This window comes from Embiotoca jacksoni, unplaced genomic scaffold, assembly GCF_022577435.1.
Source record: "Embiotoca jacksoni isolate LCO1_2020_lvr unplaced genomic scaffold, fEmbJac1.0.p SCAF_13, whole genome shotgun sequence".
Classification (NCBI taxonomy): domain Eukaryota; kingdom Metazoa; phylum Chordata; class Actinopteri; family Embiotocidae; genus Embiotoca; species Embiotoca jacksoni.
Window position 1 is genome coordinate 15,844,183 of NW_027185263.1, and position 23,496 is coordinate 15,867,678.

Below are 23,496 nucleotides of genomic sequence, written 5' to 3' on the forward strand. Positions count from 1 at the left end.
AAAGTACAAGTCAAACCCGTGTTTCTTTTTCTGTTTGGTTCCAATGAGATGTCCTTGAATTCAACTTGCACCTGTTTTTGATACTTACATTTGTAAAGCAGCACTCCTCAGCCAATCTATTGGCATTCACTTTCTCTAAAAAGGTGCAGAATACTTCTGCTGTCAGAGTGCTGCTTTGACTGTAGTTATAAGCTTGCAGTTTGTTGAGTTCTTACAGTGGATTGTTTTATATTGTCAGAATGTCATGTTTAATGTGTTATTTAATGGCTATGGTAATTTTGGTGATGTTTTAACCATGTGTTTGGGTCTTTACAGACATAATCTTGAAAAAATAGCTTTATAAAAAGTTAAATTAAGATGACAAGGGATCTTGCGGCATCATAAATCAGCAACATTTATTTCCACTTTTTATACATTAAACGTGCATATCAATAAAACTAAAATTGATCATATAAATACCTCTACTGTAATACTGTTACAATAAATATGGCTCTACCAATTCTAGATTAAATAAAAAACAAACTTCATTATCAACTGCTGTGCGACACAAGGAGACATTCTCAGGAAATACTGTATATGTCTTCTTTTCTAGCACATATTGTGGTGATTGTGCTATGATAAGGACCTCATTCTCACTCTCATTAGAATAGTGTCCCTTTGCTCACTGCTGTGCTTTTTCTAAAAGTGATATCCTCGGAAAAATGTTCACAGTGTCAGCATGACAGATAAGAAAACTTGTGTCCTGTTCATATCCGTACTCAGACTCCAACTTTCTTTTTGTTGTTCCCATGAACAACCCTGTACCGTTTGCGGAGTCCGAGAGGAGACAGTGCCATGCCTTTAGCCAAATTGTGCTGGAGAGCAGAGGAGCACACATTCACCACATACACACAAACACGCAAAAATCATTAATGTGCTCAGAGGATTTGAACAATTCTGCTCCAGGTTGATTCATGTCGTAAAAAAGAAAAAGGATCTCTAAAAATGGCTATGTCCAACATGATACTGTTTGTTGGAGAGGGCACCAGGCAGTGAAAAGAATATGATACAGCTGTGATTCACATGTACAGGAACACATCAACACGTCAACAGCCATGTCAAAATATTACATACAGTACTTTAAAATAGTTTACCAAGAAACTGTTAATCTGATCACGTGCAAAATTAAACACACCTAGTCTTTCACAAAACTCCCACGCACAATGTTCATCTTTTACATGAAATACAATGAATAATAAATGTATAGATTGAGTAATAAATATCATCACACAAATATGTTTTAGCGGTCACTTCAGTCTTTCATTTTATATAAGTGTCAAGTACCAATGTCGTCCCATGCATCATCTTTAATTTTCCATTTTATAGCACTCGCCAAATACAAGGAATCTTTTGAATGCTCGCTTGTGCTTCCCTAATGATAACTCAAATAGCTGTCCACACAGAGAGAGGACATGACACAAGAAGCTGTGCTGTATGTGTCAAGTGACAGAAGGATTGATCATTAGATAAATTATTAGATAAATGTCCTGTATAACATAATATAAAAAAAAAGGACAAAAAAAGTTGAGAGAGGCTCAATTTCAGAGGCTAAAGCTATCCCTCACAGCATAGTGGGTGATAGCAAAGGTCCAAAGTCCAAAGATTCAAAGTCAGTCAGATACTGTGTGGTATCAATAATAACTAATGATACAAATAGTTATAAACTTTTGTGAAAATAGACAAAAACAGAGAGAAAACACGTTCAGTACACTGTTAAAACCAGGAGAGGACTCGTGTTTGTGCGTTTCCCTCTGTCTCAGAAGCCAGGCACGTGGCAGTACGCCTCCAGGGAGGACAAGAGGATGTAGATGAACCAGAGGGAGAGGAACAGGAACATGGTGATGAGCTTGGCTGTCCGTGGGCCCCCGAGCTCTCCGCCCGACACGCTGGGACGTCGCCGATAGAGCAGCATCAACACGCACAGCAGCGCCATAATGGTGAAGAGGGTGACGGAGAAGGCCAGCGAGCCCGGGTTCACCTTGAACACCTTGCCTTTGGTTTGCCAGTAAACAGACGCGATGGTCCACGCCACCCCGATGCCCAGGAACACATTCACCGCGTTGCTGCCAGTCACATTCCCGATAGAGGCGTCAGCGTATTGATCCTGGATGGCAGCCACCTTACTCGCAAATGTGTCTATAAAAAACAAAAATAAATAAATAGGTGAATTTGTAACACTCAGCTACTGATGGAGGTCAGTGGTCTCAGGGGTACATTTTTGTTCGGATCATCTGCTTAAATCCCACAAATACCAAAGACTTTACAAAAAGCGGCGGCCAAATGTGACGTTACCCCTTGGTTTGTGAACTGCTGTTATGAAGCCTCGAATTCAGATTTTGGCCATCGCCATCTTGCTATTTTGGAGCCAGAATGGACCATATTTGGACGAGCAAGTGGGGATCTGGCTCGATCTGATTGGGAACCCAAAGACACTGCGCCCCACCCACCGATAGAGGAAACCTGAGTGCACTACAGACCTGTAATTTAAATGTCAAAAATGCCTGATATGTAATTAATTCTGGGATTATTTTCAGATGGACCGCCGGAAAACTAATAGAAAGGAGTGACCTTAGCGAACGACACCATATTTACTCGTGGAAATTTTTTATTGACTTTGTATTTCATGAGAGAAGTTGAATCGGGGTCTATGGAGTCAGAGCCTATTTGGAGCCATCCCCTAGCGGTCCTCAGTGGTACTGCAGTTAAAGGCACGCAAGCATTAGCCTCATTTTTCAGACCTGGAAGCAACATCCACTTTTATATACAGTCTATGTTTATAACATAGCCTGAAGGTATTTAAAGACATGAGCATACAGGAAAATAAAATAAATGTTAAGTAGTAATTTAATTATTTTTAATCATGAATACATGGATTTACTGATACTTTCTGGGTTTGTTTGATACTATTGGTATGGACAAGTTTTGGAAAAGTCATTCTTAATATCATCAGCTAATATTGATGGGCGTCTCACTTTTAAATGCTATCAAAGAAAAGTTCAACATAGTTGAATATTTTTAACATTTCTGGTGATTACATTGATAGAACACTTGTATATCTGTCTGTTAGCCTAAAAGCTACAGGTAGATTCCCATGTTATTATATGTTCCAACATGTGGTAAACATATGTCATACATGTGATCACATGTATTCCATGTGGTAAACATGGGAAACACATTTGTTATTTTCTGTAAGGGGGTGTTTAACTACTGATTAGGGGATTTTGGTTTCATTCTCAGAGTCCTAAAATCAAAAATGCAAAGTATTAAGAATAAACTCCAGGTTGTTCTAACAAATGGAATTCTGACTGATCTGTAGAATTAAGATTTGCAGGTATGCATTATTTAATAAAAGTAAATTACGACAAATGTCAAAAGAAGATAACGTCTCTGAACCTCTCTGTCCACCAAAACAAGTGTATCTCAGGCCATTACTGCCACAATCTGTGGTTCCTGTAACTCTGTAATTATTGCCTTCTAATTTGTTTGGGTGATTTTCAGCATGATTTCGCTGCCAGCTTCAGGGAGAGTATGTTTGATGTGAAAAGCTGTCAAAGACTCAATTTCAGACTCTCATTTGTGCCTCTTTGTGCCAGTGTTTAGGACATAGTGAAATGGGAGTACAATTATGCAGAGAATAACAAATTAAACTGTGTTTTTTTCTTTGTTTACAGCTTGTTAATGGCCAAGACCAGAGCTCTGGAGAGAATTCCTCCGACAGCACAGGCAGAGGCAGAGGTTACCCTTCTTTTCCCCAAACAGCTGCTTCGACTGCAAGGGCAAAGCTCAGAAGAAACGCAGGACAAGTCTGCTATTAGAGCTGACTGACAGCACAGAAGCCCACCTGGAACAGAGGTGCCGAGGGCCACGAACACCACAGCGGTGACCGAGTCTTTGAGACCAACGGTGCAGCCGAAATGTGAGGCCAGGTCCCCGGTCACAGCTGTCAGAACGCCAATGAGGGAAATAGACACAATGAAGCAGGCCCAGCCGTTCCAGTACTCAGTCGGTGGGACAAAAGCGAAAAGGACTTTCCAGAAAACTGTCAGGAAGTGCATAATGTAATCAAAGCAGGACGGTAGGCGCTCCTCCCCGCTCTCCTCCTCGTCATCGTCACCTGGCAAAGACAGAAAGAAGATGCATGAAGGCCTGCCTGAGGTGCTGCTTCTGATTTTTCGGTAAAGCGCTTTGAAAACTTTGTTTGAAAGAATTAGATCGTAAAACTGTAAATATATTTGACCTGCTGGTGACATCATGGCTTTACAGAGACCCCAAATGGTCTTGATGGGATTTTTTTGTTTCTGACCTGGTTGAGCATGACGTCATAAGCTTTTTATTTCCCCCTGATCCATATAAAAAGTTAGTTGTAACCGAGCGGCAACCAGCCGGGACTTCACCCATTGGTTTGTGAACGGCTGATATGACGCCTCGAGTTTGGAAATTGGTCGGCACCATCTTGCTAGTCCCGAGCAGTTTGCAGTGGACCTCACTCGATCTGATTGGAAACCCGGCAATACTATGTCCCGCCCACCCTTAGCCGTAACCTGACTGCCCCACATCATCAATCCAACAGACCCACCCCCCAAAACAAGTTTTTTTTAAGCTTATTTTCTAATTAATGACAGGATTATTTCCAGATGGACGGCCAGAAAACAAATAAGAAGGAGTTACTTTAGCTAACAACACTGAAATACCTCTTGGAGAAATTTTATTGACTGAGAATTTTATGATACTTGTTGATTGGGAGTCTATGGAGCCGGAAGCCTTTTAGAGACAACCTCTAGTGGCACTTGGTGGTATTGCAGCTTAAGGCACTTCAGCCTCATTTTTCAGACGTCCACTTTTATATACAGTCTATGGTTGTAACACATTGCCAGCTTAGAGAAATGCTTTTTAGATTCTGCAGAACGGACAGATGATGTGACAGTTTACATAATACATTTATTGCACTGGTTTCGGTGGATGAAACTGTGGCTGTGTTCATGGTTGTTGCCTGGGTTATGGCTCCAGTTGTGGTTTGTGGCTGCACTTTGACAACTCTTTACTGCCCCTCTTAAAATGAGCCTAGAAAACATCATCAAGCCAAACGGGATTTGAACCAGTTGTGTTCAAATATGACAGATGTGTTACCAATACAACCACAGGAGTACTTAGCCATCACAAATATGTCACTTCACTGCACACACACAACCCCTACATGTAGCTGGTGTCACACCCTTTAAAAGCAATATGTAACCAGAGCACAGCCATGACTACAGCCACAATCCCAGCAACACCCTGTTTCAGTCAGCCTTGACAGCATTTTTACAGACTGACTTCAACCAGCCATAACTGAGGGCAGTCTGTTATATAATAATATCATAATATATATTATAATACTGCTCAGCCTTGAACATAAACAGAACATGAAATTGATTGCGAACAATAACGATTTTCAAACAATCCCTTCAAGAGCTCTGTGCACTTAGTAAACCATTATAGAGTTGGTGAAACAGTAAATAGCTCCAGTTTTATATTTTAGTCAAACTTTTATAATATCTTTAACTGCAAAATCCAGCCAACATTAAACCATCCTTCATCATCTATGAGCCATCTGGTGCAGGTGTTGGGGCTGCAACCTTTTCAGATCATTACATTAAACCTGTAAATATATATATGCATATGTATGTATATATCTATGACTCAGTGATATACACGTACATATAGGCAGGAAGCGTACTTTCTATTTATACATTCACTGCATGCAAATTAGAGAACAAATGAGAGAAAAGAGCGCATAAACAAAATGACACATCTCTGGCGTCGAAGTCTGCTTGTGTTGTGCACCAGTGCAGATCTAAAATGTTCTAAAAAGCCAAATGAATGGTTTTTGAACAGGCAAATTAAAAAGAGTTCTTCATAGCACATACTTCTACATAAATTCTTCAGAACCATTAATTGCTCGGGCAGCGCCGGCCAGTTTCGATTTTATGGTGAGCCACATGAGGAATTCACCACATCATAGGTTAGGTTAGGTTAGGTAGTTACTTTATTAACCTAACCTAACCTATGATGTGGTGAATCATGCATTTTTAATAAACTATCGGCAATAAATTGAATGCAGCATACAGTCATAAAAATGTATTAAAACAGGCTTTGTTTTTGTGAGCTCTTTTAATCATTATCTCTTAAAATGTGTTTTTTCTTTTTGAATTAAGACAATGTCAAGCAGGATAATTTGGGATTTTAAAGGATCTAAAAAAAAACAAAAAAACTCTTCCCCACAGGCAGCTGGTGGGCAAGATCCAGCCTGCAGGCTCAATCTTCCACAGGTCTGGTCTCAGAGGGATGAACAGATGAGACATTTCAGGACGCCTCGACTCACCTGCGCTGACAGTGACAGCACTAACAAACTGCTCTCTCCAGCTGCTGCTCCCCACCACCAGAGCCAGGTTCGTCTTCTTGATCAGCTTATCCACTGTGCTCTGGACCACGGCAAAGGAAGCAGACGAGAGGTGCATTTACAGGTACGACATATTCAGTATGTATATCATCTCAACACTATATGACGCTTGGGACATGGATGTGGTGAATTAAGGTACAATTAACAGCATGCCTCCTGCCGCTGTGGTGCACAGCGAGTCACACAAACAGATGCAGGGAGCACAAAACCCCGACATCCCTCAGGAAACAGCATCAAGCTGATTTATACCAGAGCAGAAAATAGAGCCATGAAACTGGAGCTGTAGGTATCAGTGCAATATCATGTTACTGCTTAAATGTTCTTGAATTATCTTAAAGGGGCATACCACCCATTTTACACTCGAAGATCAGTTAAGTCGTGAGGATAAAGTGCAACACAAACCTATGAAAACTGTCAGAAAATGTGTTTTGTGGCTCCAATGGGAGCATAACAATCATGATGTCATACTGATGTAATCAGGGTTATCTCAGATTGGGCATGGAGACGACACAGGAAATGGGGTTATAAAGTTTAAACATTTCCTAGGCAGGGAGAGTCTAATCAAATAATCGAACAGATTGCATGGAGTACAGCTTTACAGGGTGCATTACGATCAAATGATACAATTTGCACAACTTTTGACTATTCAAGTCGGATGAAATGATGAGCGGATGACTCAACTGGCAGCACCATTAGTTACATGAACAAAACTCATAATTCATCACACATCCATAGTTAGATTAAATATTAATCCCCAGCAGTCGAGCCCAGAAGACTGTGACATAACTGAAACTTGCAGAAGTAATAAATATCACTGTTTGACTTTGTCATGATCCTCCAGAGTTTCTGAGCTGTTTGGGTTGTTTATGTTCTCCCAGCGTCTATAAAACACTTCAAGGATTCAGGTATGGTGCGTTTCAGCATATAGAATTTTATGAGGGATCCCAAAATAGTGAGAATAAAAAGCTGCTCATTTAGAGTTACCTTAAATTCATAGGACTCCTCGATAACCACCTCCAGCTTGGTGTGCTCGCCGAGACAGGGGCAGCCCATCTTTGACGTGTCCTCCGGTCCCACTGATGTCTTGTTGTCGTTGGTGTCTCCTGCAGCGAAGGAACAGATGTATGAACCATCATTCAGTATTTACTGCGTGGCGCTATAGGAAGAGAATGACTGCCTAATAGGACACAGAATCGAGTGATAAGGAAACTCAGTCTTCCTTGTGTGCTAACGTCTGTTAGTGTTTTTACATGAATCTCTTCTGAGTGAAGGAGCAGCCAATCATAATTAATCACATCCACAGTCGTTGATTGACAGGCATCATTATTGAAATAAATAACAAATTTGTCAAACAGTGGGTACTCAGAGTTAATTAAATTAAGTAAAACCACAAAAACAAGTTGTATTGGAGTTTTAAATAGTACACAGACATTTATTTATATCAGTGGATACTGATTTATTTGGATATATTTTTCATTGCTTGTTCAATTATTTATTTATTTTCCTATTTGTTAATTCTATTTAGGAAGAGATTAATCATTTGATATCTATTTATTGACACATTTTAACACCTGTGTGTTATTGTTTTAAATAAATCTGTGGTGAAATGTTATTACAATAGATACAGTATATTCTTCAATAACAATGCTCACAGGAGAATTAAGTATATTATGGGTCACCTAAACATTTGCTGATTAATCACATTTCCAACTATTTAATTTAAGCTGTTTCAAATACTGTCAAACCATCTTTACTTTTGATCATTTTTAACATGCTTTTTGTGTATGTGCCACATGACCTGAGCCAGTTTGAACAGTGGGTCACTGTGACAATTATGACTTCATTATTTAGAGATCTTGTGGTGGCAATAGTGGGGGGTTTAGCTACTATGAGGTGGAGGCACAGTTTTTATCTACTTGGTAGGAAATCAATCATAAAAACATGATTACAAATAACTCTGGAGTCCACACTCTGAATTACAGCCCTCAATAATATATATGTGTATACAAATTATAAATTAATCCTTTGTATTTTATTTCTCTCCCTGACCTACTTCCACTAAAGCTATTTAAAAGTGCAACAATTAGACCTTGAGTCCTCCAACTTAAAGCCTGGCCATGATAAACACCAAAGCGACTCTACACAGTTAAAAAAAATGTGTCAGTGCTGCTCTTGCTCAAGAATTTCAAGAAAAATAAAGAAGAGTAGATACAAAGCCTTAGTTTATTTCAAGCCATAAAATAATGAGGAAGCTGTGTCGTCAACTCACCATGTCTCTGCCCCACATCCAGCAGTATGGGCTCCTCCAGTACAATGGTGAAGGTCTTGTTCTTCTCGTACTCCTCATCATCGATGACCTTAACATTCAGCAGTTTCCTAAAGGCAGAAGGGGTCGAGGGAACAAGTAGAGGATCGAACCAAAGAGAGATGGATGAATTATGAATTACCTTTATTAAGGAAATAACAGAAGCCGTCAATATGAGTGACCTACGTTAAGCCTTTGTTACCTGACTCACAATAAAACCCAGGCAACCATGAGAGAACTTTCTAATGCGAAGCCAATGCTTTTGTAGACATTGGAATAAAACCAGTGCAGCCAAGAGGTAGACTGCCTACACGATGAATCATGAAAACAGATCTGTTAGATAAGATGATGCAAGTTCAAGATTTCCACAAATTAACAGATAGACTGTACTGCAGAACATCATGTACAAATTTAGAGAATAAAATATATGTTTTCCCACAAGAGGGCGGACTCCATCTCCACCATTAATTTCATTAGAGCACGAGAGTAGTGAAATAGCCCACTCCTCTCCCACACACTTCAAGTTACGAGTCACTGGAAATTTAATTTTTATCTTGTTCTCTGTGGAAATTAGACACGGCCTATCGAGGAATCCGTGCAGGTTAGAGCAAACTCTTAAGACAGTTTGTGCTCTTAAAATCTGAGAGCTACAAAAATACGTGAGGCCTCGATGTTAAACTCTGACCAACATGTTTTCTTCAGCCTGCCTCATTCTCCTACAATCAGTCTCTCGCTCCCTCTCCCTCCATCTCCCTAATGATGTGTGGGTGGCTGTCTATTTCTGTCTACACATATACACTCAGGATTTGACAACACGCAGGAAGCACTTTTGCTTGCCGAAGAGGAGAAGTTTATTTTAAACGCCAACGAGACGTCATTCGCTGTCTAATGTCAGGGAAAGTCATGCCAGTGGGAGCAAAGTGAATCGCGGTATAGCCTAGAGTCCTCACAATGGGAACAAAGAGGTTATGTACATGGTAAGTTTACTTTGAAGCATCATGGCAATGCCTTAAAATAAAATGTGAAGGCTCAGTTGCTACTCATGCAGCAGCCATTTTGATATCACATCACACTTCAAGCAGATTCTGTTTGTCTTGCTGCAGCGTACCGAGATGAGCAGAATCTAACTGCAGAAGATCAGACAAACATTTACATTTTGCCGACTCCCCACTAAAATACAAACCAGAGATTAAAGGCTGTCAAAAAGCAGCAGGGAAGTGGGATCGTGTAATGCATCCCTCTGATTAGCCAGCAATTTAAACTGCTGCAAGAGTCTAATGCTCATTTGCACTAACAACAAAAGGGTGGGTGTTATTGTGAATGGTGAACAAATCAAAACTGACTCAAGGTTTTAAAATAGACTGAAAAAAGGATTAGATTAGGTTTTATAAATTAGTCATACATGTAAAATAAGTCATTTAAAAAAAAAGTTTTATAGTTTACATTTTAAATTTTAAAGTATTTACAACACCTGAATACAAAAAATGCACATCTCCAATGAAAAATGTAAAAAAAAAATAATAAAAAAAAAAAAATCAGTTCAGTGAAATAGTCAATAGTATACTCAAATCAGCTGTGAGTCCTGTGAGTTCCAACCTTCAGCTAACGGTAGGGTGAAAGTAGGAGAGCAATGCTGACCCATTAAATCATTCGGTCCAGATTTTGGAAGAGTTAATAATCAGTTGTGAATATGGCAGAAATCTGACTTCACAACAAAATCCAGGAGAACTCAGTGATGCTCATAGTGCTACACAGGATAACACAAATCAACATACTACTAGTCTCATTGTTAAATTATCCAAGTGACCCCAGTGATTTTAAGTGCTTACATTAACTGTAGGTTCAGTTTAAAGATAAAATGTGTGTTTACAGTTTGTAAAAAATGCTTCCATGTGTTATCTTACTTTGGAACGGTTTCAAATCTGCCTTAGCAAGATTACCAGAAACCAACTAACTAGGCTCATGGACTAACAAACTACAACCCTGTTTCCAAAAAAGTTGGGACGCTATGTTAAATGTAAATGAAAACAGAATGCAATGATTTCCAATATCATGTAAAGACAACATATCAAATGTTGAAACTGAGAAATTTTATTATTTTATGAAAAATATTTTTATTTTGAATTTGATGTCAGCAACAAGTCTTAAAAAAGTTTAAGCAGCACTTAAATGTCTCAGTTTCAGCATATTATTTGCTATATTTGCTTTCTTGCTGGGAGTTAAAGTAGAAATTTGATACCCATCTCATGGCTGTACAGAAAATATGAAGCTCGGACTAGCAGTATGTTAGTTTACCTCAGCAGATGGTCTGGAGGTGAAGGGAAACAATTGGCCTGGCTGTGTCCAAATCTAAAAACATCAACTTTTCAGCAGCCCTGAAGCTCACTAACTGAATGCTAGAATGCTAGATGCTAGAATAGAATGCTATTCCTCCCTTCACTTTGAATATAAAAACATTTATTTGTGAATTCAGATGTTAGTTGTGGAAGTTACGTCCTGCATCTATTTCTTGGCTGGATCAGTACTTTTAAGAAGAAGCAAGGAACTCCTTGTAAAACCACACGTTGGTATGGATCTCGACATTTAAGTCACTAGATAAGCATATTTGGTCCCACAATGTCAAGCTGTTTTTCAAAATTGGTAATCTTTTAAAAGTTTCTCTGCGTGTTAGTTAGAAATAGCCACTGTAAGAATCGGTTCCATGAAAGGCACCATCCAGTTCTACCTCATGGTTCCTATATCTCTGCAGGTCGATGCTAACTCTTATTATTATAGGCCCAGTTGGATTCTATCAAGTCCTCACTTACCGCATATCACATTTCACTGTGTACCAGCCATCTCTGCCCGCCTGCTCCGCTCCTCGGATAGTTTCTGAGAAGCCATAGTATTACATACCCTGCAATTGTATCCGTCACACACATCAGATTGTCTTTGCTCTGATGATTGATCTCTGCTCCATTTGGAACAACAATAGTCTCCTCTGCATGAGTGGGACACACTGCAATCTGGTGCAAATAAGACTGTAGAAAGGGTGTCACATTTTCTAAGAAGTCTGTTGAATGCACACAAAAATAAGGAGTATGCTTCTTTTTTGCGTTAATTAGCTGGATTAACTTGGATTAACCTGATAAAAAGAGAAAGTCAGGCCCTCTGGCGGTATGGCTTTGTGCTTCAGACCGTCACCTACAGAAAGAAAAACCATGCAGCTGTCATTCCTGAAGTAGCTCTGGATCTTTATTTGGAGTTTCCCTCTCCTCCACATTCAGTTTTTTTTTTTTTTTTTTTTTTTTTTTTTTAAGGATGCTCCAGTTTCCTCCCACAATCCAGAGACATATACAATAAGTCATAAAGGCTGGAAACTCCACACTGCATGCAGTTACGAGTGATTTTTATGGCTGTGCGTTCGCCCTGTAAGAGTATTTCTGATTTCTACCCTCTGCATGCAGGCAAAGGCTCCAGCCCTCCAGACACCCTGACGAAAACGAAGCCAGTAGGGACAGCGAGTGAAATGTATGACAGTATGTCAAATTCCCATGATTGAACCAGACAACAGCATTCAGTTAAAGAGTCTTGAATCAAACCGCTGTGTCCGCAGGTACAATATCTACATTGCAGAAGTGTCCTTGAGCAAGATACTGAATCTCTGCCGGCCCTGGAGAGGCTACAGTGTAGCTGACTATGAACACAAAGCGGCTGCAATGTGAAGAAATGTGCTTTTCATGTCTACGGCAGATAAAATATGCACATTATTGTGTCCCTACTGAGTTGCTGGGTTATTTTGTAGAGGCAAATTATATGGGAAGAAAAGCCTTTTGACATTGATAGAGATACATGACACGACCACTGATAACTTGTATTTACAAAACTGTGTGGCAGAATAACAGAATAACCTCTTCATGAGATCTGAATTAATAAGCACAGGAAACGATGAGTGAGATGAGGAGCAATTCTGATTCATTTCCAATCTACAGCCATCCTAGCTGTTTGCTACTGTGAGGGTGTAATTTAACCAAGCAGCAACCCATCGTGATGTCACCCACTGGTTTGTGAGCTGCTGTTTTGAAGCCTACAGTTCGGCATTTTGCCCATCGCCATCTTGGTTTTTTGGAATCAGAAGTTGCCCTATTTGGTCGAGCTGGGGAGGAGTGAAGGGCTGATGGGACAGAGAACGCAAGGCCACTATGCCCCGCCCACTTATACTGGAAAGCTGACTGCACCGAAGCGGTAACCAACAGTGACGTCACCCAATGGTTTGAGTTTGGATTTTGACCGTCGCAGTCTTGCTAGTCCTGAGCAGTTTGAAGCCAGAAATTACTATATTTGGAGAAGCTGGGGGGTGGAGCTACGTCCACGTTTATATACAGTCTATGACTGCACCCCAGGCATGCCTATTAAACCAGGCACACCCCCAAACATACCTCTCTTTGAGGCCTAATATCTCAATAATTATGGAATTATTCTCAGAAGGAGTGAAATTAGCTGACGTAATGACATATATATCAGATATATTAGCCAGCCCCTATTGGCTCTCACTGGTATTGCACTTTCATTTTTATATACAGTCTACACTTTAAACACAGTGGTAAATGCTAATAGCAGGGTAATTAGTTTGTAGTGACAATAGTCAGTATGATGCTCAGTAGGTGTAACATGTTTACCATCTAGCGTGTTATAAGCATTTCTTTTAGAAAACAAAACATTAAACACAAAGTACAGCTGGCTGATAGGAATGAACTTTGACCTGATGCTGGCCCAAGATCATCAAAGTGATGGACCACATTTCATTGCAGTCCAACCAAAAGGTGTTGGCTCAAGAGAAAAAGTCATGAGATCTTAACAGTGATTAGGATAAATCATCTGGAAACCATGAATGTCAGTACAGTATTTTGTGCCAGTCTAATCCAGTAGATGCGAAGATATTTCATGAGAAAATAACAAATTACACAAAAAATAGGAACACTAAAGTCATGCAGATTCATCCACCTAACATCAGGTAGGTGTTGAAATATTTAACTCTGGATCAATGTGATCAACTGATCGACCAACAATGCCTCCTTTGAGAGCCACCAGCAAGGCTAATAAATGTAGCACAATTAAGAACTGAAATTGGATTGCTGTGAGAATAAAGTACAGAAATAGATGCCTCATATCAGTGGAGTAAACCTTTCCTTCTCCCTTTATGAGTCTACAGAGGAAGCATATGATTTAAGAGAGGTTTCAACTGTTACGAATGCGTTAATGTTACCCAACAATGACTCTCCCGCTCCTCTCTTCTCCGTGTTTTTCAGGAAATTCAGGCCGTTATTGATCCTGACTACATTAAGCGAGAGAAATAAAGAATATCAGGGTATTGATTTTCCCTTTTCAGAAGTGATCCCGTCACATCTCTTTCATCTTAGTTTATGTAACTGCCCCCGTTACTCACTTCAGCCTCAACTAGTGCATAGTGCCACACATTTCGAGGCGCCTAACAAAAACAGATGGAAGCTTATGGTACACACAGGCATCAAAGGGTCTGTGCAGATCTTCCTCTAATCCAAAAACACAGAATGTAAAATGGATCTCTATGTTAGCCTGTTTTTTTGGGCTCAAAGGTTTCTGTCTGTATATCATAATCTATTTACTGCAGTGCAGAATTTAGATGGTAAATTATTATTTAACTGCACGCCCAGATTTTAAACCGTTCCTCCTGGCTCCGTGTCAAAAGCTTAAAACTTGGCTTCCTCCTCTTCTGTTCCACTGTGCGCTCAAACATTGATGGCGAAAGGCAGATGCATACAGACGCGAAGACACACAGTCTGAGACACTGTAACACACACGCACACACACACGCACGCACGCACGCACGCACACACGCACACACACACACACACACACACACACACACACACACACACACACACACACACACACACACACACACACACACACAGAGGTGCCTGGAGGCTTGCTGCTGAGTGTCAGCTCTTTGTCCTGAATGCCCAGGGAAACACTCGGGTAAGAAAAGCCAGCTCTGTTTGAAAGATGAACTTTGGCAGCCTGCTGAGGAGTGAGGAGCACAGATATGCAGTTAACGCAGAGCGTGTACAAGTTCGTCCGCTCAGAGATACAAATACACAGAGAGACGTACGGACACGGAAAAAGATGCAATACACAAGGACACACAGCGCTGATGGGGCTTCACCTGCATCTTTTAGGAGGACTGACTGAATGCTCCAAATTAAACAACCTCATAAAAAATGTTGTCTGACTCGAGAAGCGTCTGAGTAGCATAAAGCAGGAACAAAATGCAATCTGGTATACTACATCTTCGACTCTTAAAAATTACAGGACTTTGGCTGGATGGTTCAACATCAAGCAGCTGGCACACAGACACGAATGCTGCCCTTTTCCAACAAGAGAATTAAAATATTACTTTAGATTCATCGTTAAAGATAAGGAAGCTGCTGCGGCTTGTCAGGACCCGACAATTGTGATTCAAGATCTGAGATGAACCCTTTCCCCCTGTGATCAGAGGACTCCTGCATTCCCCTTTAAGTCCTTGCCTGCTATTCTGAGGAGCAGCTGAGCACAGCTTTGGCATTTCCCGTTGTGTCTGGGCTTTCTTTTTATCCCTTTTTTCTGGTAGCAAGCTGTCCTGCCCCTGCTGGATCCTGCTGTCCACGGTTCTTCCTCCTCTGCTGCACGGCGACTGTTGAGCAAAGCATGACTCCTGAGAACGGGAAGCGTGAAGATGCTTGTGTCGGTATCGTCCCACTACAGTCTGATGAGCAGAGTCTTGGCTCAGTAGGTGAGGCTTTTATCTACTGCTCAGTCTCCATTTGAATGCAGATGCAAGCTGCCTGCTTCTCATCTCGCACTGTTATGCACTATTGACTCATTAACTGCAGCCTCTGTAGTGGTGGTTGCTGCGTTGAGAACTTTCGGGACTCCTTTAACCCCTCTTCACTTCCTTTAATTGCTTTGGATGCTCACAAAGCTCCTTGAGTTCCCCTTTGGAGTGACATTTTGTTTGATGTGGATTTAAAGTAGATTCAGCACACACACACACACACACACACACACACACACACACACACACACACACACACACACACACACACACACACACACACACACTTAGAGAAGCAAGCAAACACACAAGACGTGCACAACCAAACTGCTAAACACACAGACCAATATATTCAAATCTCACCTGTACTGCGAGGCAAAAAAGACAAATAGGGAGATCTGCATTCTCTTTGGCACCATGTATTCACCTGCCTTTCCTCCCACTCAGCCGACCTACACAATACACCTACACAGCGGCTCTGAAATACTCCTCGCACAGACAGATTCATCTGACACGTATTACTGCTTTGTTTTTTCCTTTGGTGCGCAGGAAATCATTTTTGTGATCAGCTTGATACGTTTGAGGGCATTTTTGTTTTTTGAAATACAAAAAGAAATCTGCAGATAATCGCCTGGTTCTTTTGCTCAAAACAAGCACTACAAGTGTGCTCATCGCTCAGCCAACCCATCAACACAACGTTCAAGAGTGGAGCTGGAAAAACATCACACTTTCAGCGCTCCATCTCTCTCTGCACTCGTCCTCCCTGATCTTTTTTATCTGCCTCTCTGGTGGTGCATCTATGACTCGTTTTTGCTGAAATAATCACACAGGCTTCATCACATGCACCTGCTTCAGTAGTTGCTCAGCCCTCGTCCCCTCCTCTCTGCAGTGCAAGTCACCTGTCTGATTTTCTTTCCTTTTTACTGTGTCGATCACATACTCTTCCTTTGCTCTCTGCAGGGAAGTCTTTATTGTGCTGCATTACAATGAACTGCCATATAACCTCAGCAGCAGTCCCAAAGGGTTGCATTTTAATTCTGCATTCATTCATGGAAAGCTGCCTCTGAACCTCTACTTCTTCCTCTACTTTACCTCCTTCTTCTTCTTTTACGTCGACCACAATGCTTCATTATGTTCCGCGCAATTATATCCTCTTATCCTCCCACGTCACCCCTCTGAAAGATCTAAACTTCTCGGAGTGAACGTATCTATGACTCATAAAAATAGTCCTATCATCCATTACCAGAATAGATCATTTACAGTAATCTAGCAGGACTGTTTAACATACCATTGTGTGGGCTGCGATGTTTAATCAAGTGATGAGAAGCAACAACAAGACATCACATGAGGAGAAGGAGCCGGCACTCACATGGTCTCGTCGTTCTGAAACTCCAGCTTGCCGGACACCTCTTCGTAGTCCTCCCCTGCCTTCGCGGTGCCCTCCATGGTGTGGTAGGGCACGGCCACCTTCCCCCTCGCCCCGGACGTCCGGTGAACCTTCACCTGCATGTTGCCGATGCTCTCGCTGACCCTCATGGAGTTGCTCTCGAAAGTAAAGATGCCCGCATGGTCGTCATCGTAGATGGTGACCGTGGCGGTGTGAGCGCTGCCCAGGGCGGCCTTGGGAGGAACGTGTGGGGAGAGGCCCGCCGTGCTGTTGCTGGAGGTGATGGAGCTCGGCTCCAGGACGGCGACCTCGGCCCGGTGTACGATGCGGGGGTTGCTGAGCCGCACGTAGAAGTGCTCGTCCTCTTCAAAGATGTCATCATCAATTACACCAACAGTGAACTCTTTTGTCGTCTCACCGGGCTTGAAGACCAAGGTGCCCTCAGCGAACTCATAGTCTGAGCCTGCATTTGCAGTCGCATCCTCCGTCCGGTAGTCCACCTGTGAAGCAGAGACAATATTAAATATTTTGTGACTGAGTTATGACAAAATGCTGAATATTTTATGCCTCATACATTTACAGTTGATTATAAATTGACCTTGGGCATTCACAATATGTCTATGTTTACTGTTGCTCTTGCCTTAACAGTGCAGCCTCCTTCTCCTCCATGCCGGCTCACCGACAGCTTTAGCGAGCCACAGTTCTCAAAGCACTGGTAGTGAGAGGGGTCGAACTGCAGGTAGATGGTGTTGGGATCTTCTTCTTGTCCGCTGGCCTCATGACAGCTCACCACCTTCCTGGCCTGGTCGGCGGCGTGCTTCTTCAGGATGTTCCCAGCTCCGATCATCATGCGGGTGGCTTGAATGCGATAGAAGGCCCGGCTCTTCTGCTGCTGGACCAGAACTTGGTAGTTGGCCATCTCGATCAGCTGCTCCATGTCTTTCTCTGGGTGCCTCTGTTTTAAGTCTTTCAGAGTGCGGGCCATATCCCGACGGGCCTCCTCTTCTTGGTCTTGCTCTGCGCTCATCCCTCCACCTTCCTCCACCCCCTCCAGCATCCCATCCAGAGCCTCCTTGGGGTGAGTGTGGGAGTTCACACCCTGCCCGTCCATCTCCAAGTCCATCTTGGTGAACATGGCGTCCCCCTCCGACTCGATGATAATGCCGCGGGTCTTGTCAGCGCGATAACGCTTGTGGACGTACTTGTAGAAGAGCAGGCGGCGGTCTGCGATCCAGGCTTGCAGCACACACAGTGGGAAGAAGAGGAAGGTGAGGACGGCCTCCCAAACCTCCACCTCTCCAGGGGAGAACACAGACAGGATGAGATACATCCAGATATAGGCGAATATGCTCCAGGCGGCGGTGACAAAAAACACCCGCAGGTGCTTTATCTTACGGGTTTCATTTTCTGGCACCACATAGACACAGATAGCGATAATGATGAACATGTTGAATGCAGCGCTGCCCACGATAGTGCTGGGACCCAGAGATCCAGCCTCAAAATTATGGCCGACCACTTCGATGACAGACAGCAGGATCTCGGGTGCCGATGAGCCCAGTGCCATCAGGGTCAGGTTGGATACCGTTTCGTTCCAGATGCGCACTGTAGTCGTTGTCGTCTCACCGTTTGGCTTCTTGATGGTGATCTCCCTTTCCTGAGAGGTGATGACCTCGATAGAAGACATGAAGCGGTCGGCGATAATGGACATGCCCAGGAACATGTATATGAGAGCTGCAAAGTAAACAATGGCACGGGCCACCTTGTCACCCACCGCGGGGTTCTGGGGGTTCCACATGGGCAGCACCACACCCTCTGAGCAGTTATCATCACTGGAGCAGTTGCCTGGTGTGCTGCCCTCATCTTCGTGGCTGGCACTTCCGTGGGAGAAGTGAGTGACTCCCGGTAGCAGAACCAGCAAAAGAGAGATGAACATGCACGGGGTGACAGGTGGAGTGCAGTTCAAGATACGCTTGTGCAGAAACATGATGAGTTTTGGAGTCTTCTAATGCTGGAGATCAATGCACGTCACATGTGAAGGGGTTCGTACAAACCTCTGAAAGACAGAAGAAAAACACATTTGTGTGGTGGATGAGAGAGCCAGATCGACCGTTTCAGATTACTCACAGCGCTATTCTCGAAATAACCTCCACAAGGAAAGCTTTAACATCACAAAAGTGCTCACAGTCATGCTCTTTTGTATGCAAATGACGTGGGATCCAACAGTTTGGTTGGTCCGAGTATGGAGAGCCAGAAATATTGGCACCTACTAATCGTTGAGTCACTTGTATTGAACTACCCTGTCCAACTCCCACACATGTAATGTGGTCATCCTGTGCTAAGCAGCAGGAAAACTGTTCCCCTCTGCACCTGTAGTATCGAGGGAAAAACTGACTCAGTCCGCCGTGTACTGTCAAGTTAGATGCGAGTCCAAAAATAATCTCCACTGACAATGAGAACAACAAGAAAAGAGCAGTTGTTCTCAGGCACACCAATTGATAGAGACATTTTTTTAAAGGAGAAACAGTTCTACTCTAATAGAAATGCAGCCTACCTCTCATATACTGTATAATATGCTGTTTAATGCTAATAGTTAGTAAACACCTTTTTTTTTTTTTTTTTTTTTTTGCCTTTTATGTAAGCTATTCAAGCTATGTCAGGGGAAGACTTAAAATAATTCCACAGTGCTTTTCTTGGCAGCAGAATCTCAACAGCTTGAGTGAACAATTCAGCATCAGTGCTATCCAGAGGATCAGCATCTGCATCAGTGTGAACAGATCAAGAGAGAGAGGAAAAAATACCAAGTAATGTAATCTGGTGCTCCCTAATTAAAATTTTAAAACCATCTCCATCTCAAAAATAGGTTGAATACCTACAGCAGAAGTGATGTGACAATGCTTTATGTATGGCACATGCTCTCATTGACATGCAGCAGAAAAAAAGCTGCGTTCTCCACTCTAACCTGCATAACAGGAGTGATGCATTTTCCATCAAGGCCACATTTTAAAATGAAGCAGCGCAACACAGATGCAGAAATTGATTTGTCTTTTTTTTGTTTGTAAGTTTATAAATAAAGGATCAACAGACTCTATTCCTGCGACAACAACAACAACAGCTCTGTGCAACAGCTCAACATCCGTCTGCTGATCAGTTTGAGGGGAAACATCAGCACCATGGACAGCGACTACGAGAGAAATGAAACAACCTGTTTGGTGCCTGTTCAGGAGGATCGAGTACTCCAAAGCACTGATGTATGATATCATATATATTCAAGCCATTAACATATATCAACAATAAATAAATGAATAAATATACAGTTGCTTTGATCTGGTGCAAAATCGCTGCACAAATTTTGAGTGGGAGACGTTTCTATGGCAAAATCTCTCCAACTGGTGGGAACGCAGGAATAAAACATGTTTTTTTGGACAATACTATAGAGACAAAATGTGTCTATGTCTTGCCATCTGTTCTAGTGGTACCATAGTGTTCAGTGGCATGCTGAGACCACCAGGTAGCAATGAGCTAACAAGATACTTAAAGATGCACAGTCTTGTGTCCTCAAAGAATACCAGATTATTTTAGACAACACAAATACCAAAGATGAAAGTTTTCACCTTACTTACATTGATTCTGAGGATGCAGATATTCAACAATTATTTCTGGATTAAACGCTGCAGATCGACGTGTTGTCCAGCAAGAAGACACACATCTCATAGAGTTTCTCATTTAACCTTCAAGAATTCAAATTCATCCAAAACGACAACAAAAAATAAACAAATTTCCTTTGACCCAAATATAATTATCATGATTTAATCCTCAAATGTCTTCCTGTTTCCTGAGCACAGGTCTGAGGTTGCCAAGTAAACACTTGTACATAATGAGTCACACTTTGATGCCTGCACTTATTTTGTGAGTGTTTTTTTCAAATGGTGACAGTCTCGATATGTACTCAGACTCCTCATAAATGTCATCTCTGCTATTTAGGGAATGAAAAGTCATTAAGATAACAAACAGAAGGGAAGAAAACCAGGAACTGTGTCGAAACAAAACAAAAGGAAAGATTAATTCCTTAAGACCTTGTGTCAAAGACAAAAAACAACTAACACAATTAACAGAGAGAAATCTCAGCAGAAAAGATGAGCCCTGTTGGTTTGCATGCAACTGTGAGTTTCAGAGCTGCACAGTGGAGACAAAAACAAGATGCTAATGCACAAATGCTTTGCTTTTTAGTACTAGTTCCTATTTTTAATATTGTGATAAACTAGATTACTCACCTGGATGCAGTTGTCAGTGAGTCACTCCAGAGTGGAAGTTATGGCCTCAGGAGATGAACTTATCCTTCATATTGCTCTGCAGAAAGACAGGTCATCTTAAACCAACTAATTGTAAAAACAGTTTTATAATCACCATGAAAAACAGAGTATTCAACATTACAGTTTTAAGAAGACAGATATGTCCGCAAGTAGATTTAGCAAATCAGGTAAAAAAAACAAACAAACAAATAAAACACCACTGTTACAGACTAGAGAATATTAAAAATGCGAAGTTACAAATGGGCTCAGAGACAACCGGATCGCTGGACATTACAGATGCAGAACAAAGCCGATTATTCCATCAGTAGGCTGTGCAGGAGGAACAAACAGACTGGTCAATTCTGTGCGCACAGCGGTCCCACAGATACTCACAGAAAGCCCCGAATCTCAGCTGGATCCTGGTCACAGCGTGGATACCCTGCACCAGTTCAACAGAGGAAGACACCCCGTGTGCCAGTTACACAGCAAGCTGGTGTAATGGTGTTGGCTTATTGCGCTGGTGTCTTGGAAATGATGCGTATAGCTTTCCACGGTGCTTCGCTATTTTCTCTGACAGGTAGACTACATCAGCAAACTTAACACAGTCGGATTAGTTCCTGTCATTAAACCCTCTCCTTATTCCACCGCCGCGACACCCTCCGCAAACCTAAGTAATGTTTCAAAAACCCACAATGCGTTTTCAGCTTTACCCTCTCCACACTACGTGCGATTGTTGATGCGTAAAATAATAAATTAAATTAGCCTACTGGGTCTGTCCTTATCCGTCCCGCTTGTATCAGTCAGAAATTCTTCAAAACTGTCATTTCTAAAAGGCTTTAAGGGTGTTTGCTTTATATCCGAAAAATAAACTGAGTGAAAAAAAAAAAATCCCCTGCTCTTCTTCAATCTGAGCTGGAAAACGCAAAAAACCCCAAAAAGGACTGCACATGAGAGTAGGCGTCAATGAATGGTGAGGGATTGAGAGGACGCAAACCACACAGTACACAGATCAGGACAAGATGGATATCAAGCAGAGGAATGGTGGCAGACCAGAAAGAAGAGTGTGGTGTTATGCAAATGGAAGTCTTGTCTTACTCTTGCAGTGGGCAGCATTGGCACAAGAAACGATGAGCGAGAAAGAAAAGCAGTAACACTGCAGAAACAGGGGAGGAGACGTTCAGAAGCAGCGCTACACGCACGGCTGGTCCTCCTGACTGCGCATCAGGAGTCCGGAATGAATGACCATTTTACTCCGAAATCCTCACAATTTTACTCATTATCGTTGTCACCCATCAGCTCATATCACCTGCTGAACGCCGAGAGAAAGAAAGCTGACATTCGTTTTGACTCTCCAAAATCCCAGATGTTGCTGCCTGTAGCTCTGCTGTGGCTTGATGGTTTGATGTTGGTGTAGTCTGGCCGCTTATATACAGAGACACTGTAAAGAAGAAAACACACACTGCCTAGTCTGAATTTTACTCTCAAATTATTATTATTTTTTTTTTTTAATGTAGGATTGAGGGTGCAAAACAAAATAAACCAAACTGGACTTTTATAAGAGAGAAAAAAAGAATGCGGCTAAAAGTATGTACTGTTTGTAACATAAACAAGCAGATTTCTTGGACTGTGAAAATTGGGCCACTTTGCCTCTTTAATCTGCACCTCATTTGTAAAATACTATAAATTTGGTCTTGGAGTGGTGCCAGGGTAGACGCCAGCAATTTAAAGGTGAACTCAACCTGTTGAAATGACTGTTTTCTGACAGGAGGGCCTGTCTGAAACCTGAGAAAATAACCCTGGTGATGTCATAGTGATGTCATAGTGATGTCATAGTGATGTCGTAGAGATGTCGTCAGGGTTTTGTTGACACGTAGGGTATTTTTTGTGCAATCCAATATATCTTTTTCAAACTGTTGTACTGTTGTGAGTACTTTCACACAAAGTACACATACTACAAAAAAGCGACTCTTTTTTGAAAAGGTGGGTGTTTTTTCTGAGCTTTTGCATCATGGCTAAAGTCATCAACCAATCACATTACGCTGAAGTGAAACAGACATCACAACTCCACATGATAATGTTGATTCTTGCCACCTGCTGTGGTATGACAAAGATCTCAAGAGCAACATGGCCAAATAACAGAGCTATCAATAATGTTTATGAAGTTTATTTTTGGATGTAGATGGCATTAAGCAGGCAAGAGTGTGC

At 41.8% G+C, this 23,496-nt stretch overlaps 1 protein-coding gene across 4 annotated transcripts; it reads right to left on the bottom strand.

Moving 5' to 3' along the window:
- Positions 1–370: 370 nt before the first annotated feature.
- On the bottom strand, positions 371–22,658 carry slc8a4a (solute carrier family 8 member 4a). 4 transcript variants are annotated; one of them, XM_069146893.1, is made up of 9 exons: positions 22,598–22,658; positions 21,274–21,349; positions 17,643–19,055; positions 16,985–17,502; positions 8,748–8,854; positions 7,463–7,581; positions 6,401–6,500; positions 3,881–4,153; positions 371–2,175 (listed from the first exon to the last, which is right to left on the bottom strand). In XM_069146893.1, exons 3-9 carry the CDS (start codon positions 18,984–18,986, stop codon positions 1,796–1,798), a joined length of 2,841 nt encoding a protein of 946 aa, XP_069002994.1. In that variant the 5' UTR covers positions 18,987–19,055; positions 21,274–21,349; positions 22,598–22,658; the 3' UTR covers positions 371–1,795. The 4 variants fall into 4 exon arrangements, with proteins under 4 accessions (XP_069002994.1, XP_069002992.1, XP_069002991.1 ...); XM_069146891.1 differs by lacking the exon at positions 22,598–22,658 and adding an exon at positions 22,387–22,569; XM_069146890.1 differs by lacking the exon at positions 22,598–22,658 and adding an exon at positions 21,685–22,371.
- Between the last annotated feature and the right edge of the window lie 838 nt (positions 22,659–23,496).

What these genes read in the sequence shown, in the direction of transcription:
- slc8a4a (XM_069146893.1), bottom strand. Translation starts at nt 18,986, where the DNA reads ATGTTTCTGCACAAGCGTATCTTGAACTGCACTCCACCTGTCACCCCG. An exon ending in AAGGAGGCTGCACTGTTAAG is followed by an intron (nt 17,503 to 17,642) that starts GCAAGAGCAACA and finishes TCTGCTTCACAG; the next exon opens with GTGGACTACCGGACGGAGGA. An exon ending in TGCTGTCACTGTCAGCGCAG is followed by an intron (nt 4,154 to 6,400) that starts GTGAGTCGAGGC and finishes TGTCTTTGCCAG; the next exon opens with GTGACGATGACGAGGAGGAG.